A 19,780-nucleotide genomic window follows, 5' to 3' on the forward strand; every position below is an offset into this window, starting at 1 on the left:
CACACTTAAATCACCATGCAGGAAGTGGAACAGGCAACAAACAATAAACAGCAACAACCAAAAAAGTCAGTTCCAGCCTGTAGCCAAGGCAACAAGTCCCCAGCCAGATGTGCATCCACCACCATGTGCAAAGTCAGCAAGTATGCAATTCTCATATGACTATGAGCTGGCCTGTGGATGACTCTCCTGGCTCAATATTTTGAGCCTCTGATAAATTAAGCGTAGCCCACAGCTAACTCCACAGTGGGCTGATTTAGCCACAAAATAAACTTTCAGAAAGCAAGGAGGAGACACATGGAGAGAATTATACTAATCAATACAACTAAACTGGAATAAATGTCAGGATTCTGCATTTCCAGAATAGTTGATTGGCAAAGACTTCTTTTTGTGCTCAGAAAGTTTTTTTTCCACAGGGCTCTATGCAGTCCTCTGAGAAAAAAAAAACCCTTACAGTTTCCATTGCAATTAACAGGGCAAGTAACATCAAGGCGATGAGGCCACTTGTCTGACAACTAACTCTTTGTCCACACTAGATCACACCGGACTGCCTGTAAATCTTAATGTACTGAAACAACGTTGTAAAAAACTCAAAAATTCCTCCACACCAATGTGAGAGACTGATAAAGTCATATAGAGAAACTTAGCATATGTGTTTGTATTTCAAGTATCTAGCACAACAACAAGTCAACACATGGCAGCATACAGACAAACACTGTTTACCGGTAGTCATGGATGACAGCCTTATCAGATCTGTTTGGAGTGCTGACCACACTAACACTGTGCCAAAACCACATCCTCTGCATGACGTAAGATGCTTCATAGGACCATATGAAATTGGATGCATTAGTAATGGGGGATTCACTGACTCTGATGTCTGATTTTACTGATGCCTTCATTTATTTCAGACCATATGATATCAGGAGCCACATGTACTGTATATAAGTGATGTGAATGTAGGATGTGTACAGATGTAGAGAGATTTCAAATAGCAGTCTGTGGTAGCAAGAAAACTAGAACAATGCCAGTTTTCCAAGCTTGCTCTCTTTGTGTTTCACTGGCCTGATATTACTTACACACCCATGCACAGAACCTTGCTTGTGTCTGAATCGGCTGTTATCATTACAAATGTTCCACTTTGGTCTGGCAAGACTTACCTGAGTTATTCAACAACTAAGCACATGGTTTCAGCAGAAACAAATAGCTTTTCCAGAGAGACTATGGAGTAATCTGTTCAAACTTTAACTACCTGACAAAGTCAGAGAAAACAGGGGCACTGTCTGAGTGCATGTTGTACATCTCTTCAGTATAGCTCATTTACTTACATATCAAGCTGTGATTTTACACAGCTCCCCGTGAGTTCATTACAGACCACAGTTATGTTGCACCCTGCATTTTGTCCTCTGTATCAAATAAGAGCGATGTGGCCGAAATACCTCTTCCCTTTAAATGCACTCTGATTAAGAGTTTGTGACACAGTTCAGGTCATTTTCCTTGGAGATCAGAGGACACTACCGTAAATTTCCTCATTGAAATAATCCATAAAATTTCATTTTGAACTCAGTCAGTGTAGTGATATCTGCTAACTATCAAACTAATCATTAATTGTGTGGCACACACAAAACAGCCGAATCACAAATGAACCGATCTACACACAGCAATTTTTCTCCGGGGAAGCACAGCATAGATACTAATGGGAAAGCACTGAACTGTATTCAGCAATGTAAATCTTAATCAGCGGACATAAGTGGATGAATATCACTAACTTGGTTTCCTCTTGGAAATATTTTTTTTCATGCTGTATTTATACATTTAAAAACAGCTAACAGCAGGCCAAACAGTAAGTTAATTTCACTTAACTTAAGAAAAGTAGGAGATGACATTGCAACACTGGGGCAGGGAGAACAAACTAGCTCCTAGTAGCCTTGACCTGATGATCTTCAGGTTTGGACAGTGCAGGCTTCTCCACTGCAGAATGCTGTTTTTAGGTCCCTGTTTTTAATTTCCCCTCAGGCAGTCGATGAGGCTACCCAGTCAGATGCCAGAACTTAGAAGTCATCTGGCTCCTATCATATCCAAACCCCCAAATGTTTTTAACAGCATGGTAAGAGCTGGAGGACCCAGCTGATTGTCCAAAACACACGAGGCAAACCAAAAATGTAATAAGTAAGTAAGTAAAATTTTATTTATATAGCACATTTCTAGATAAAAGATCACAAAGTGCTTTACAAGGTATAGGAACAGATTAAAAAGACAATAATAATATACCTAAAAACACTCCAGTCCTTTTGGCTTTCCAGTACTTTCTTGGGTCTTAGCCAGGTATCTCTATTTGACCCTTAAAACACTTTTGGGTGTATTGGGTCTGTTTGATGTTCACCAGGCCATGTGACCATAGGTCAGGCAATCAAAAATCAAAGATGTTTGAGGATTAGCTACAACTACAAAGTCCTGCATATGACAACGTGGCACATGTAATGGTGATCGATCACAAAATTCTGAGTTAAGGCATTTTTTAAATTTATTTATGATCAGGTAACAGAAAATAAACTGCTGTTCAAAAGCACAGACCCAAGCAGTGATACTAAGGAACCCAACCAGCTGTTCAGGACGTTGAAACAAACAAGAAGCTGTCTCTTCCTGTGCCTATCATGTAGTTATTCGTTCTCATTGTCTGGGAAAAATTCCTCTCTCCGTAATAGATTGGCACTAAACCAGTGACTGGAAGTGACTGGGGCACTCTGGAAAAACAGAGACTATCCTTAGTTTTAAAATGTTGAGTTTCCTTCCATAACCACTAGAGACAGGAATCTATACTGACCAAGCGTTTCATTTCTGGAGCCACACTTCAGCACAGAGCTACTCCTTTGACTAACAGCCTGCTGAAAGTGAGATTCCTTAAAACCTTACCTTTGACCAGCAATCACTACAACAATGTGGTACTGACAGGGGTGGGATGTCCCAACTACATGGTAAAAAGAACATATTAATGCTGAAAAACTGCACTTAAAACTAATTTGATTCCCACAAAAAGTACATTAAAACTAGTTAGCATTAATAGTATTTATATCTGCATATAACACTGACATACTGACATGCTAAAAACACATTGCCCGGGTTATATCATTAGTAGGTTTGCCTTTAATCATTTCATCAACATACACTCATGTTTGGAACAAAAAATTGTGTCAGGAGAACTTGAATGATGTGATGAAATAAAGAGGTGTAATCCTCTCTGTACCGCAGTTTGTTTTTCATCACTGCTCCAACAGTCTGACTGGCGGCCCGTGTGTCTCCGTATCAGCATTTCTATGTGTCAGGTGCTCCGCCACTCTGTCTTTGGGTCTGTCAGCAGCACAGCTCATAAAGCACCTCCCGAGATTTCATGTCCAACTCAATTAGGGCTTGACAGGGGTGGATGTCAGGTGGCTATTTGTCAGGATGTGTGTGTAAGGTGTGGGTGTGTGTGGGTGTGTGCCCAACCCAGGAGAGACCTTTTTTAGGTAGATGAGGCCTCTGTCTTGCTGTTTTTGTCCCTTCCCTTTACAACACAGACATTCTTGTCTCCGCAGACTCAGACATAGACTGATACTACCAGCTAATGGGTACCAGAAAACTTCACCTAATTCAAATGAGGAACGCACCCTGCTTCCATAAACAATAAGAAATGTGGCTGCACTGAAGCATAAGACTCACCTGCAAAGTAACAGACTAAACAGAATGCTATCTGTCTCACTGTTGATGGCTCTTCAGCCCCTGTACAATGTCTCTATAGGTTCTCAGTCATCCGCGTCATAGTAGTCTTAAGAGCTTGAAAAGAAGGAGTCCGTTGTTGGGTGCAGCCAAAAAAATAGAGGGTACCAGGTACCTATCTACAGGTATGCTTTTTTGCAGATGATGTAATTCTGTTGTCTTCAATCTCCAGTTTGGAATAGGCTGGTTTGTATTTCAGTGTGGAGTAGCTAGGATGAGATTCAGTATTAATTATCATTAGTCTGAGGCCATAGTTCCCAGTTGGAAAAATGTAGAGTGTTCACTCCACATTGGGAAAGAGCTGCTGCCCCCAGGACACGCTGAAGAGATTATGCCTCTCAGCTGCCTTGGGAATGCCTTGGTGTGCCTCCAAAAGAGCTGGATGAGATAGTTGTCTGGCATAAGGATTCTGCTTAAGAGCACCCCAGTATGGCAAACTAAAGCTGCCATTGCACATATCGTTCACACAAAGATGTACATTTACAGCAATGTGTTTATTGAAACAAAAAACAGAGTCTGTGTTTTTGAGAAATGTTTCCATCTACTGAGCAGGTAACATTCCTGTGGGTACATTCCTAACATACAGGGCTGCAAGCAAGCTAGAAGACTGGCATCAATCACCCAGCAGCTACAATGAGCACATATGCCCCTGCTTTTAATGTTTATAGGGAAACACTAAAGCAGGGGTCCCCAATCCCAGTCCACGAGGGCCGGTGTCCCTGCAGGTTTTAGATGCGTCCTTGATCCAACACAGCTGATTTAAATGGATAAATTACCTTCTCAACATGTCTTGAAGTTCTCCAGAGGCTGGTAATGAACTAATCATGTGATTCAGGTGTTGACCCAGGGTGAGATCTAAAACCTGCAGGACACCGGCCCTCGAGGCCTGGGATTGGGGACCCCTGCACTAAAGCAATCACCCCACCTCATGTCTCCTGCTAGGCTGCCACAAGATCAGCAATCAATCACAGTCACAGTCAATCTCTCCCTGTGGTGTCCCTCCTGTGATCAGTCCCACTGTAGTTTAACCCAAAGCCAGCCATGCGAGTTGCTCACACTTATTACAGTACGTAGTGAACATGTATTTGTGTGCCCAGGCATGAAATGTAACAACATCAGCAAGAAGTAGCTGAAAATAGATTGCACATGCACCCTATGTGACTCATAGGGTATGCCAGCGTGTAAGAAGGGGGAAACACAAGATAAACACACATCTAACTGTGACTAATGAATGTATCGCCCCATTATACCACTTCTTATTTTGCGTTTGTAGAGGGACTTAGGATGAGTGTAACAGGTTAAGTGTGTTTCGGCACACAAAGTTATCCTAAAACCATTTGTCATTGCAAATTCAGCGTGACAAACAATGAGTCAATAAAGCAGTATAGCACAGGAAGCAAGCAGTATTTAATTACCAGCACACTGGGCAGACAGTCTCAAGCAGAGGTTAGTGTAGACATACTCACTGTATACCAGCAACATTCTTATGTAAATGAATCTTATTTTGCATGTGCATGTTGTAAACTTCACATAAACCTCATATATTTCTTGAAATAAGATCCTCTGTGTTATAGAAAGGGCGCTTATTTTTCCTCACAGGCCCACTAAGAGTAAACAGAGGAAGCAGCATAGTCAGAGAAAGTCATGACAGCCATTGACTGAGAACATAAATAATCTTCTAAAACGTCATTACCCGAGCACCGGAGGAGGAAAGACTTCAAAGCAGCGAGAACAGTGTGGCAAATTATTTCTGGTGGTAAAGCACGGAAACCCAAAGAACACAATGAATGTAGCACCAGAGCTATCAGCATGCTGTGTGTATATGTGAACAACAGCACATAGTATGCAGACAGTTGTTTTGGCTACAGTCAAAACAGTGGGAGGGTGGGCCTGGTGATTGTGGTCCAATGAATGGATCATTGAGGCACACGGAAAAAGTGACCAGCAGGAAATGAGAGGAAAGCCGAGCGGTCTGGGATGCAAAGAACTGCCTCGGTTTCTAAGAATGGAGTTCTTGTGTTCCCTTGTAGAATTATACACAACACAGTAACGCATTATTGCCCACATATCATTCGTGGTTTTACTAAACATCCTAAATATGTTGCTGACGCTGAATATGAAATTATAAATGTTGACTCTAACCAACACTTGCAAAATGTCCTTTAATCTGCTCACAATTACGGCTTGTGTCAAGCAAAAGCAAAAGGTTTTTTTTCTGAATGTATTATAAATGTTGGAAGATGATTGCATCAGGAAAAAAAGAGCGTCTAGTGCAAAATCTGTGCCAAATCAAAACATGCGGATCCATCAGCTGTGACAACCCACTGGAAGAAAGGGGCAGCCCGGAGCACTCTTAGGAATTATGAACTAAAGAAGTCAGTTTTTGTGTTAATAGCAAGCAGTGGCCATTCTCCAACTGGAAGTTTTACTTCATTTCTTCTGTAAAATTACAATTTAGAGACTAGTCTCCACTTATTACCACCAGCAAACGCTTGTGTGTATCGCTGCCATTATTTCAGTCTGTAAACATGATAGGTCAGAAAGTTTTTAATGAATTCTGATGAAAAAAAAATTTTTTTAAAAAAAGGCGTGTAAAGTGGACTCATGTTAACAATCTATTAAAATCTGGCTTCTATCCACTGAAGTCTTCAAGGTCCTTTAATATCATGTCACATTTGACCTGTGACCTCTCCTTCAAGGTCAATCGATTGAACTGAATGTCAAAGTGATACTAAAACTATATAGACCTGTTGCCATTACTGTCATTGCTTATACTGACACCATAGGGGCATATAGGGGATGATATATGGGGATTCTAAATATCACTTACTTTGGATCTTTGACCTCTTCTTCAAGGTCAAATAATATCAAACTTTCATAAAATGTCTCATCTTTCAAGCTACACTTAAAAGCATTTATTGAACGATTCTGGTATATGGGGACTCTAAACATCACATTATAGTTTGCATCTAAATATATCACATTTGACCTCTGACCTCACTTTTACATTTCACATCTGCCTTTCTTTCAGGGTGACCCCACAATGTCTTGTATCTTTAAAGAAAGAGAATGAGTTGCCTAGTTAAAAATACACTGCAGTATAATATTGCATTATAAAATAAAGTTATTTGTCCAGTTATTTACAAATCATACCATCGCCTACTCCTTCAGAAGGTTTCTGTAATCAAAGTAAACATCTTCATGCATCCCTTATCTGATTTTAACTGGACTACAAAGTTTTCAAAGTACATTTAAAAATGATTAATAATAATTATTAAAATTATTTAAAAATATTCCTGGATGGAGTAGAGTTTGAATTAGCTCCAGAATTTAAATATCTTGGGGTCATTCTAGACCCAACATTATCCTTCAAGAGTCACATAAATAAAGAGTCCCAGGTAAATTTAATAATCGAAATTTTAATCATATACGTAATAATTTAAATATGAATGTTGCAAAAACTTATTTTTACTCAATGATCATCTCTCATATGGACTATTGTTTGACGTCCTGGTCACTTGCTTGTCCAATAACACTTAAAACTATTGAAAACATTTATAAAAGAAGTTTAAAACTACTTGACAAAAAACCGACTTCCCACCACCACTGTCATGTGTTAAAAAAACATAAATTACTGAACTTCAATAACTTAGTGAAACTTAAAAGAGTGTGTTTAATATATAAAGTCTTACACTCCCTTGCTCCACCACCACTAAAGCAGTTCATTAGGCATAAAGAAAGCTCAGACAGGACCACTCGAGCTACAATCCGAGGAGACTTGTTTATACCCCACAGACGGACATCATTTGGGCAGAACGTCCTCTCTGTTAGGGGTGGCCATCTGTGGAACAGTCTTCCTCAACCCATTAGAGAATGCTCTACACTCAATTTGTTTAAGGCAAAGGTTAAAAACTGGTTATGGACAAATCAAGTGTGTGATCATGTATGAGTTGTATAGTTTTAATGTTTTATTTGGGAACAGAATGGTGTGTATGTGTGAGTTTGGTGATGGAGTTTTTATTATGAATGAATTATGCATTTTTTATGAATTATTATGTCTATTTTTTATGGACAACAGATGGAAATTAAATGGCTATAATCTGGTATGTTTACATTCATGTAATTTTTTTACATTTATGTTCATTAACATGCACTGTCCTAAATAAATAACATAAAAAGAACAAAGAAAACCAAACAAAAATTTACAAAATATGAAATGATTTCCCTGAAAGTAAAACCTGCTCAGAGAGTGAGCTGCTTTGACGGAGGTTTGCGCTCTCTGACTGCTTCTTGTTAAGAAATACTTAATCTTCATCCATTATCTCCACTTGTTTTGTTTTTTTTTAAAAAACATCTGCAGATAAACGGTTTTCTTTTGCAACACCAGGAAGGACAGGAACGCTCGTCAGAAATGTGATTAATCAGATAATCGAGCAGCAGCAGAAATAGTCTTCAGAAGGGAAGTGATGGGGCAGAAATTGAATCAAATAGCAATGTTAACATTTATTAAAATGCTCTACATTACTTTTACAGTTTATTTCACCAGAAATTAACAATGTGAAAACTAGATACATGTATGAATTTTAATATACACTTTTTAATGCCTTCCCAACATGAGGTTCCACCCAGCAAATATCTTACATTTCCAACTACTCAGCAGCCCAGGAGCCAGAGGCAAATTAAAGTAGGTTAATAAAAAAATGGCATATGCCTCACTCACAGAAATCAATAGAGGCTGACAGCTGGACAGGCTTCTATTGATTCAACATAGTCAGGCATGAACAAAAACTATGACAACCAGGGAAGACACCGATATGATGTTTGATACACACTGACCCACTAGTCCTGTATTTTTCTCTTCATCTGTCTCGCAGTCAAAGTATTTTGTGTTTGGGAGCTCTTGCAATGAAAGGCAGCTCTGAGCGCACACGAGGCAACACATGTTCCACCAGACAGGAAGAAAAGGGTCTGCACATGTTGACATAGATGCTCTAGGAAAATACACACACACACATACACGCACACTCACACAGCATGGGGGTGTACAACAGCGGCAGGCTTTAAAGTCCGCGTGCAGCCAGGTGGGAAATTCCCTGGTGGCAGTCCCAACATACCAAAGGCGCCAAGTTATTGCTGCTCGGCGCATCCTATTGTCGGTCAGGTGGGGCTTTACTGTCGGCTTTCTTGTGTGTGTCTGTGCATTTTTCTGCGTGACAGACAAGAAGTCAGGAGCTCTGACATAAATGGATGCTGTCACGACTCCATGGCCCTTCCCTTTGAGTTTCTCACAGCCCGATAGAGGACAAAGGTGTGTGTGTGTGTGTGTGTGTGTGTGTGTGTGTGTGTGTGTGTGTAGGGGCAAAAACACAATTAAAAAGAACAGCTGGTTAGGCTGTGTGTTTGATCCCTACATGGGATCTGAGACAGGCTCCAGGCATTCGCGTCACTGATTACACAGCAGATTACAGTCACACTAAAAGAGATCACACACTTTGTGTACTGTAGCTGTTCCTAGAGGGACACAGCAAAATATCTAAACATTAGTTACTCTGTCATGCTAACAGGCTTCTTAACAATAGCAAACTGTCAAACCCCCGGCTCGTGCTAATGCGACCCCTCCGGACCTGCTGCAGCCATGATAAAGTCATTTGATCTGACACAGAGTGTGAAGATTTTCAGCGCTTTCACAACAAACTTTTTGAAGTTTTGGGTGTGTGAGATAACAAGTGAGTGTCCGGTATGTACTATGTGTTTGCATCAAACACTCGATAACATGGTGGAGGTGAAGATCTGCTGCAGGATTTGGGGGATCTGCTTGGTGTCCATGGCGACAAAGGACCTCCCTGCTGGAAGGGTCTTTTGGAGTCTGAAACAAAAGAACACGAAGAGAGAATGAAGATAGAGGTCAAAGAAAGGAACTGAACTTTAGCACTGGAATTGTTTCCCAAAATTAAAAGAGACTACTTGTATTTGCTGTGTGAGCTGGCACTACATATTCCCATTAAAATAATACAGTGTATGAGTGTGTGTGGATGAAAGAGATGCCTTTCACTCGGTGGAGCTCAGCCAGCAACAAGACAACAGAGCCACCTCCAATGCCTTTGAATCATTTGTATAAACCCATTTACTCTAATGAGCCTCTGCCTTTGTTCTTTCATTCAACCGTGTCCCTATGCATTTCTCCTCTCAGGACATACACACACATGGGCAGTCAACAGGGATATAAAATTAGCATTCCCAAAGTGTTGCTCAAGAAGGAAAATTATATAACTCTAAGGGCATCCATAACTAATTCCAGGGCTTCCAGGGCATGACAAGATATTATTTTAATTTCTATCTTCAAATTCTGACAGCCTGCCCTTAAAGAGTAGTTGACTTCTTGTCTCTTTCTATCTTTGCTTTTTTTCTGCTCTTCGTGAGCAAAGTATAGAACAGGTTTATTATCTTCTGAAGCTCCTGGAGCTAAAGACTGCATTAAGTCAGGCAGTTCTTCAACGAGTTTAAAGCTTCAAGGCCTGCAAGCCTCAACAGAGAGGATGTATGTCTGGTAAGGAGCTACAGTAGAAGCCTGCAGTAGAATGGCAATGAGGATGAGGAGGAGCAGGTTAACGAGTACACTTGTTGCGCTTTCATCTGGCCTGGAAACTTGATCTGAGACAGGACAGTAAGGACAGGCAGCAGATGGGGATGCTGATGTTTTAATACAGCCCAAAAGGAGCTACTTTAACATTCTGGAATTGAAATTGAAGATTTAAAACCTTAACTAAATAAAAATTGGTCAATCTCTTCTTCAGGGTTATCTCCTCATTCATCTCTGGGACTGCTTTCAGTGATAACCGCAGCACTGAAAGCACTGGAGGGCTCTTTCTGTCTCCTGGCCCTTCTGTCTCTAATATGCCACTAGATTCCCTCTGGTGTGTCAAAACAGTAACCCTGCACTTTGCTTTCAATCAGAGGGAGTGGACAAATTTTCAGCAACAGGCTCTTAGTTAACCCTTAGTTAGCCAAGAGCCTAGAGTGATGATATACATAAGTAAATACCGACCCCAGCCCTCAAAGTGGAGCCAATGAGATCATTATTAACAATAGTTCCTGATTTGAAAGCAGGTCAGTCTGATTCAGAAGTTGATGTTTTCACTCACTGTGTAAATTTGAGGTCCATTTTTAAATTGCAACGACACAGGTGCAAGCAGACATAAGCAATCAGAAAAATAAAAGCAGTGTTGGAAGCAATACAGAGGTGCATGAGAAGATGACCTTGAAGAGCAAACTAACTAAATGCAACTGTTTGGAGCCCCAGAACTTAAGAATTGTCTCGTGATGAGTTCTTTGCATCTTCATGTTCCTTCATCTACTCCTCTTTTCTTTCCATCTCTTTTGCACTTTGCTTGCTCTTAGTTAACTCCACCCAAGTTATCATCATCTTCACCTCCTTACCTTTCAGCCTGATCGCCAAGGGAGCCAATGAAAATGGCAAAGGCATTGACCTGTGGGTCAGAGGTCAAGACTTGGGCAAAGCGCTCGGGCCGAATGCCGTAGCGCTCCAGATTAGCGTCGCTCAGCACCACCACAAAGTGCTCATCTGCTTCTTCTCTCGCCAGTTCCTTGATGCTGGCCTCCGTCCCCTCCAGAGTGTAGTCACCACTCATGCAGAACTGAGAGTGGGCATGCATGACCTGAAGTGCAAGGAAAAGGCTGATTAATAAAGAGCAAGCCACAGATTTTATTTATCTTCATACTTGCAGCCCCAAATGACATCGTTTGGAGATGTTCATCAGTTTGTGTGGCTACTTAATGTACAATTTCATGTGAACACAGATATTAAAGAGAAAGAAATGCATGCAAAACACTTTTTGCAGTCCAATTGGGTGAGCAAAACAAAGCATGAGTATACCTTCAGGACTTTAAGTCTCTGCTTGTTATTCTTGGGGATTTTGTCTGCCGTGACCAGTTCAATGTCGTAGCCATCGCCCGAGTGGCCCACTATGTCATACTGTGTAGAGAAAAGAGTTAAAAGACACAAAAGACACATTGTTACAACATTTAAGTAAAGACTGTAGTGATTTGACTTGTTACTTAACTTGTAATGTAACAGTCTCCCCGACAGAGGTGTGAAGGTGCAGAAAGGTCACATTGTAAATGCGAACATTGCAAGATGTTAACAGTGTCAGAGGTTTACATGTCTCCACCAGACCATCCATCATAACTGACTTACATAAGGCAGCTCACACTCAGCCTGACACTGTGAGCCCCCAGGCAGCTATTTGAAGACCCAGGTATTATGTATATGAGCCACATCTAATAAGGGCAGTTATGACTGTGGTGGTCAAAGGTATGCGACTGTGTGTCTCATGCATCCATATCACTGTTGCTGGGTAAGAAGACCTTTTGGTGCTGTCAATTTTGTATTGTTTTTCCAGGGTTTATTTTGCTACATGACTCATAAAGTCTAACACATAGCTCTAAATCTAACCAGGTTCAATGTCACCAAAATTAAGGCCATGTCAATCCACAGTGGGCTTCATCCACTTCAGGATTGTGAATGGGTGCCTAAAGAGTGTACTAAAAAAAGGCATCAAACTATAAAGTGACATGTTTGACTATTGATGGTGGATGATTGTAAGATGCAAACACACATATAATGCAAAACTGCGGGCAGCACGGGCACATGGTGACAGTGTATATATCTTATGCGTTACCAGACGCTCTTTTATGTAAGGAGTGTTATTCAAAGACAGCAGTGAGACTGAAATGCCATGTGGAACACTGAAAAATGTGTATGCGAGTTTGTGTGATATGTGATCAGTATTAGGTTGGCTTGAGTGTCACTAAGGGGCCAAGAAGTCTGTCTCTCTCCAAAACTTTTTTTGTATGCACTCCCGTCTCCCCCTGTCTCTTTTCATGCTCCATCTCTGGACCGATTCCACTTCTCGTGGCTACAACGGACTCCTGATTTTCCATGAAAAGCGTCAACTGTATTACCAACTCCTACCCAATAAAGCACTGACAAATTAGATCACAGTGTGGCATGAGGAAGGCTTTAAAAGACACACTGCATGTTTTGATTTACGAGGTTACCTGGGTGCAATTCAGGAATTATGGCAATAATGAATTTCACACCAGAAACAAAAGCTTGAATAGTTATTATTATTTCATGTACGACTACTTGATACTTAAGTTAAAATAAAGATTTACACTAAGTATATAGGGTATGAAGTGTACTATATAAAAGTGTACTAACACAAAGGAAGCACAGTAATTGTTCACGTGAAGTAAACTCCATATGCTGGACATGCAGCTGTTATCTATCACCTGACTTAGGAAAAGTCACATAGAATCTTCTGTATTGTGATGCGCGATGTAGCGTTTTCACCTTGAATTTGTGCTCATAGTTCTCAAGAGCTTCCATGACCATACAAACAGCTTCCATGGAGCGCTCCAGCCTGCCATCCACACCATTGAAGCGGTACATGCTGCCCGACACGTCGGCCAACACCCGTAACCGCTTGGGCTTCTGCTGAGGGCTGCCCAGCTGTAAGCACACATAAGTTACTAAATAAATAAATACATCAGCAACTACTGATTAAATCGAGCTAAAATCCCTACTTTAGATGGTGTAGTTACATAAAAATAATATTTTACACAAGGTCGGGATTTCAAAACTGGGTGCAATTATTTCAATGTAGCTCAGCTCAGACCACAACTATGTAAGACTTGGAGCTAAATACGTTAGAAAAACACAGTATTTATATTATGGGCTAGTGTGTGTTGGCATGATTAGTGTGGGAACTACTTTTCTGCTGTGTGCATGCGCGCACGGATGACAGCACAAGACGTAACTAGAAACTGAGTGAGCTGGAGCAGAAACAGCAGGGTGTAATAATAATCTCGCACACACACACACCGCTGGAATGTACCGCCTGACAGATAAAGGTCAAAATTATGTGTGACTGTGGGAGTGAGTGTAGCAGTCTTTGGAGGTGTGGCAGATTCAAAAATAAGAAAGTTTCAAGAAAAAACAAACACCTCTGGTTCCAGCTCTCCCCTGCGTTTATATATAGCCTTCTCTCCAGTCAGTCCATCGATGATCTTGGTGTCATCCAGCTCTCCCAGAGCCTGGTTCTTTAACCACTGCCGCTCCTTCCCTTTAGCCTGAAAGCACATCCACCAAATTAGAATAAGTTTTTAAAGATGACAGAGGAGCTCAAAGTTCACCAATACCAACAACTAGCACTCACACCCAGCAAACAAAAAGAGGCTAAGGCTACATTGAAAAGGCTACACTGAATCTGTGGCCCCATTTCTTGTGATGTTACAAGGAGAAAACCTGAAAGGAAGAGCGCCATCACTCCCTGTCCTGCCCTCATCTTTCCCTCAGCGGAAGGAGATCTTTAGGGAGAAGACGTCAAACAAAGAGGAAACCCGATGTGCCTCTCCCCATTCTCTTTAGGTCACTCCTGCAGTTACTGGTGAGTCAGGATATTTGGTTTCGTGTCTTGAGATTTTCTTTACACGGCAAATGACGTGTGAGCACACAAAGAAACAAAGAATAGCCAGCAATAACAAGGTTGTTTGACTTCACATCATTGATAAGTAGTAACAGATGTAACAACTACTTTCACCTTTCTGTAGATAATCAGTTGTGCATTCGTGAATGCAGTGCACAGTAGAACAGCACAAACAAAGGTAACGGAACCAGATCCCTTTTTTCCTCACTATGACAAACGATTCTGACATAAATGGATGCACATTCTCTTCATTCATGACGCAACAACATTTCTCAAAGCAGGCACAAAAATTACCTATCCAGAAATACAACAGACGGAAGTTATTACTTCTGGTGCTTAAGTGCATCTCATTTAAAATACAAGGTGTCAGCTTCAATTTAACTATTCAGTTCAATTTTGTTCACATGGTGCCAATTCACAATAACAGTTGGCTCAAGGCGCTGTTTTTTTTAATTATGTTGAACTGTAACTGAAAGAGGTGTTGTGTTAGTGCGGCACCTAAATGTCATATTAATGAAATGTCTTGACGCAAAAGCCAGGATACTCTTCCTCATCAATAACCTAAAATAAAAACACTTAATTCACTCTGCGGTCAGCTCGGACTGATATCTTACTTTTAGAACTTCACAATGCGGGCTGAGGCGTTTGTATGTTCCAAGCCAGTCTATTGTTGAGAGGTAAATAGAGAGGGTTTTCCCTGAGGAAAACCCCAGCAGATGGAAACAATACACTATCAGTTTATTGAAAGCTTGCCATTTATAGTTGTGTGCGTGTGTATGACTCCTTTCAGTCCCTCTGTAGGAATGGCATAAAAATTGACATGACTTCATAGTGTCTTGCCTGCTGGGTTTTAGTGGGATCTCCATCATCTTTCCAGTGAAGAAGCCGCCCAAGGCAATAAGGACAAACGCAAATTACAACCAAACTCATGTTCAAAGCCCACCTGGATGGAAAACAAAATCACACACCCTCCACAGCACAACACATGCAAAAAAACACCTTCACACCTGGATAGAAGAATAATAGAGCGCAGTTCAGTGTCACTGCTCTGTAATCGTGGTTGCATGATTGCGCTCTTGTCAGATGCCCATGAACGCACACAAACAAGCACACCAGAGACGCTCGCACTAAGACGCCCAAACAAAGGGCGGAAAGTGGAAACCAAAATAATGAAACGTAGACAATACCACCACTCCCTGTGATCTTAGTCCGCATTCTCTTTAACAAATCAGAGTGCTCCTGGGGGACAGCGCCCCCTCTTTCCGTGTCCAGCACCACGTGCGAGGATGTATAAGGTCAACCAATTGTCATCTGCTGACTTTATGACCCCATGACTTTTTTCAGTGTCAAGCTGTACAATAGAAGTTACTGCTGCCTGAGTTGATGGTGTTTAAATGAACTGATCTGACAAAGACGAGCCTGTCATTACAAGCAACCACTTAAACCAGCAAATTGGAAATCTTGGCTTTCAATATTTTACTCATTTTATAATATTGGGACTGAGCAATAAATAAAAAAAAGCTACTGCAGATGAACCTGGATGTTGCAAAAACACTGATACCTTCAAACAAGGAAACTTGTGTTAAACACAAACAGTGTGTGGTGTGACGCCAACCTGTAAACTGTCCAGGATGATGCGGAGTGACTGAACTTGTCTCCTCACGGCACTGGAGAAGCGCTCGTATGTAGCAGCATCGTATTCACTCATATCAATCTCCTTCAACCTGAGACAAAAAGTCAGACAAAAACAGAGGGGGGAGGGGGAGATGCATGGCATTAGCTATGACTAAACCTTTATTGTCCAAATTAACACCGTGTGCATCTTGAGGCAGTGAGATACAGAAAGAGTACAAACAGAGCCCTTTTTTCATTAGCCCGGGACACCTGAGAACAAACTGACAAAGGGTCAGTGTTTCTAAATATGAACCCATGTGCTCTCCAGAACACACCTGCGGGCATCAAGACACAGGTGCTCCTTTCTCCCCAAGTCATGCTTATCGGTGTAACGCCAGCGTGCAGGTACTTTAGTATTACTTATACACAAAGACACAGAACCTTCCTTAAGCGTGGTAAGGGTCCTGCATGCTGGTGTGTGTATGTGTGTGCAATGTGGGTGAAATCCTCTGACACGCATTTGAAACTTTTGGTGACGACTAGACCATCAACACCGCAGACATTCAGAGCAGTGCCTTAAAAAAAACAATGCAGGGATGAGAGTAAGCCTTATCTATCACAGGCTGCCACAAATCTGTGTGGATCGGTTGTGTGTGAGCAGATTCAGACAAAATACTGACACAGACTGCACAGGCATCGGCTATGCAATCAAAACAGATCATGCATTCACACACACACACACACACACACACACACACACACACACACACACACACACACACACACACACACCAAACTTCAAAACACAGACTTTGTGTGATGGGTTTTAAAAAATGTTAATTCAGGTAAGTCATGCAGTATAAAGACAAGAATTTGTAGTTTGAAAAGCTAATATTTTTAATTTGCATACTAATTTGTACTTCCTATTGAAAAACTATCCCAAGGTTAATTGTGGGGATAGGTTAATTGGATAATCCAAATTGTCACTAGGTGTGAATGTGCGAATGAATGTAGTGGAATGGTTGTCTTGTCCCTGTGTGTTGGCCCTGCGACAGACTGGCGACCTGTCCAGGGTGTACCCTGCCTCTCGCCCTATGACAGCTGGGATAGGCTCCAGCGCCCCCCGCGACCCTGAAAAGGATAAGCGGAAGCGAATGGATGGATGGATGGATGGATATTAGAAAAAAAGAAACTGCATCTGAGGCTTCATTAACGGAGGCTTCAAAAAACAGTATATAAGTGACAATAATGATATTTGTTTAATGAATGCAGTTTCATGATGCAAAGCATTTATAATTGATCTATGATCACTAATGTGACGACTGGGGCCTTGTAGTGAAAGGGTTGCTTATTGGAATATATTTTAATAAACGGGTTTGCTAAAGCCTAAACCTTATGACTAACCTTAATATATAATTTAATTTCTTTGAATTCATTCCATGAGCCTTTTTTGGTTTGTATTCTTCTGGAAAACAGTAAATAACGACAGAATTATTATTATGATTATTTATTTCTTTAAAACTAAATTGGATTGAATTAAAGGCCTTTATCACTTGTGCACATCTGATCTGAGACCAGTCTAAATTTGTTTGCAGAGTATCCCTTGTGCACATCCTCACTGTTTGTGAATGACCTTCCTACAACTTATATAAATAAATGATACTTCAAAGTTTTTACTACTCAGCTGTTAGGTGTACCACTCATCATATCATATTAGTGTCCTCTTGGACTCTTGGAGTAGAATCTATGTCAAATTAATCTAAAAGGAAATTAAATAAAGGTAAATGTGTAAACAAACTTGATCTGCATTAAGTAATATCGGACCTACACACACAGCCATTTTGTTTGTTTCTGTGTATTCTTACTGCGTCGCGTCAGTCCACAAAACAAGAGCAACGCCTTCCTCCACACATTCCTATGTGTGTGTATACGTGCATCAGTGTGAGGATGCATGCAATGGATGTGGCGAGCAGACACTCTGGCCAGCGGCCGGAGCTATTTCCTGCAAATTCCTGAACCTTGACTTATACGGGAGAGAGCAACAGAGGGTTTTTACTAAATAAGGTGGAGCCAGCACACTGAAAACTCACACACAACAACCACAAAAACAAAGACTTAAGGTTGACACTCCCTGCTACTAAACAAGCTGTCCTCCACTCAAAAAAGCTCCTTTTCCAAGGACAGAGACAGTTTTATTTTCCCATTTTTCATAGTGTTTTTTCACTCCTTTATTGTCATGCATTTAATTAGAGGAACTGAGCGGGTAAATAGGCCTTTGTGGTCGGCAGACTATTAACTGTCACATTATGTGAGCATTTCTTTGCAGTCATTGCAATGAAACTTTGAAATACAGTCCTCACTAAACAATAACAGCTTTGTTAACACCCATTAAATCTTGAAGCGGGACATCCATTTTTTGGATTTGGATCTGTTACTCTGGTATTTAGGAAACTTCATTCTTGTGTATTTGCTTTGGATTTCCTTAAACATAACTACAATCGTGTTTCCAAGCTGAACCAGTGGGTGAAGTGTAAATTTAACAACAATGTGATTATTTGTAAACGAATCTCATTGAAACCACACTGGAAGACTTCGGGAAATGAGAGGGACAACTGCAACTCAAATGTTTTCCAGTTTTTCCAGCTTCCTTTCCTGCAGTTTTTGTTCATAATCCATCAAATGTTTTCAGTGTTTCCTGCAGCACAGGAAAAACTGTCTGCAGGCCAGACATGACATGCTGAGGTCTGATATCAGCGCTGATGTAATACATGCAGAATGTGATGTGGCTCTGTTTTGCGGAAATAAAACAAGAGGTCTCCAAAAAGGCGTCTGGATCTGTTGTTCATTTGTGGTGCATTTTCAAATATAAGTGTTAGTTATACCAGGTGCACTCAAACCCACCAATACCATTATGGATGCTGGCTTTTAACAGCAAGCTGGATACTCCTGCACCTATTTAGACCAAAGGATGCTTTTTCTATGATAACGAAGGGAAATTCAGATTTTGATTGGACCATCTTAAATAAACTGCATTGCAAACCAGCATTTCTTCTTGTTTATATATAACTTTTGCTTTTCTTGCATTTGAGGAGGCAGATCCTAAGTGCACGTCCATAAACCCACTATGGAATTCAAATAAAAAGTAAGGATGCAGCAAGAGTGAAACTGTAAAGAAGGGGATGACTGCAAAGAGGAAAGAATAAGGCCACAAAACACAGGATCGAAATGGGAGTTTTACTATTTCTGGTGTCTTTCACCACCACTGAAAACAAGCAGAAGATCTTTGTGTGTGTGTGTGTGTGTGTGTGTGTGTGTGTGTGTGTGTGTGTGTGTGTGCGTGTGTGCGTGCGTGCGTGTGTGTTTGTGTGTCACTTACTTAAAGGTTTCTGCAAAGATCTTAGTTTTACTGATGCTTAACTTACAGCTAAGTAAACATATGACTTTGGACACACATTGGGAAGGAATAGGAAAAAGGCTGACAGTGTTGGCTTGTGGCATGGAAAAGAAAAATCAAGCAGCCCTTTATTTCTATGTCTGTGCTTACCTGTTAGAGTGACATGTGAGTGAATAGCAGAGCGTCAGCATGTAGCTACTAGATATTATCTGAGCTTAGTGATAGACAGGCTGAAGACAAGGCAGAGGAAAAAATCTGAAAAACAAGGCTATTAAAATGGGTAAAGACAGAGGGAAGAGAAGAGGGGGAAAGAGAGAGAGAGGAGAATCTGAGAGGTTGTCCTCTTGGGGTGAAAGCAGGCAGTGTACGAGAAGGGCAATGCAGGAAAGAGGGAGGGGGAAGGGGGGACTGTTTGAAGCTAAAGTGAACAGAGACGCCCTTCATGGATGAGCTGGTGAAAGGGATGCCCTCGCAACCCAACCTCCTCTGAAGTGAATATAGGCTCAACACGCAC

At 41.0% G+C, this 19,780-nt stretch overlaps 1 protein-coding gene across 1 annotated transcript in view; it reads right to left on the bottom strand.

Moving 5' to 3' along the window:
* Window positions 1-7,903: 7,903 nt before the first annotated feature.
* Window positions 7,904-19,780, bottom strand: part of vwa8 (von Willebrand factor A domain containing 8) — an 82,581-nt gene continuing 70,704 nt past the window's right edge. The window contains exons 40-45 of the mRNA XM_005940046.3: window positions 15,874-15,982; window positions 13,777-13,902; window positions 13,124-13,282; window positions 11,645-11,743; window positions 11,188-11,426; window positions 7,904-9,616 (exon numbers count right to left, since the gene is read on the bottom strand). Of these exons, the coding sequence (XP_005940108.1) occupies window positions 9,508-9,616; window positions 11,188-11,426; window positions 11,645-11,743; window positions 13,124-13,282; window positions 13,777-13,902; window positions 15,874-15,982 (841 nt within the window). The 3' untranslated portion in view covers window positions 7,904-9,507. The remainder of the gene's footprint in view (window positions 9,617-11,187; window positions 11,427-11,644; window positions 11,744-13,123; window positions 13,283-13,776; window positions 13,903-15,873; window positions 15,983-19,780) is intronic.

This window comes from Haplochromis burtoni, unplaced genomic scaffold (genome assembly GCF_018398535.1).
Source record: "Haplochromis burtoni strain Fernald_Lab_line unplaced genomic scaffold, NCSU_Asbu1 Contig_280, whole genome shotgun sequence".
Taxonomy (NCBI): Eukaryota; Metazoa; Chordata; class Actinopteri; order Cichliformes; family Cichlidae; genus Haplochromis; species Haplochromis burtoni.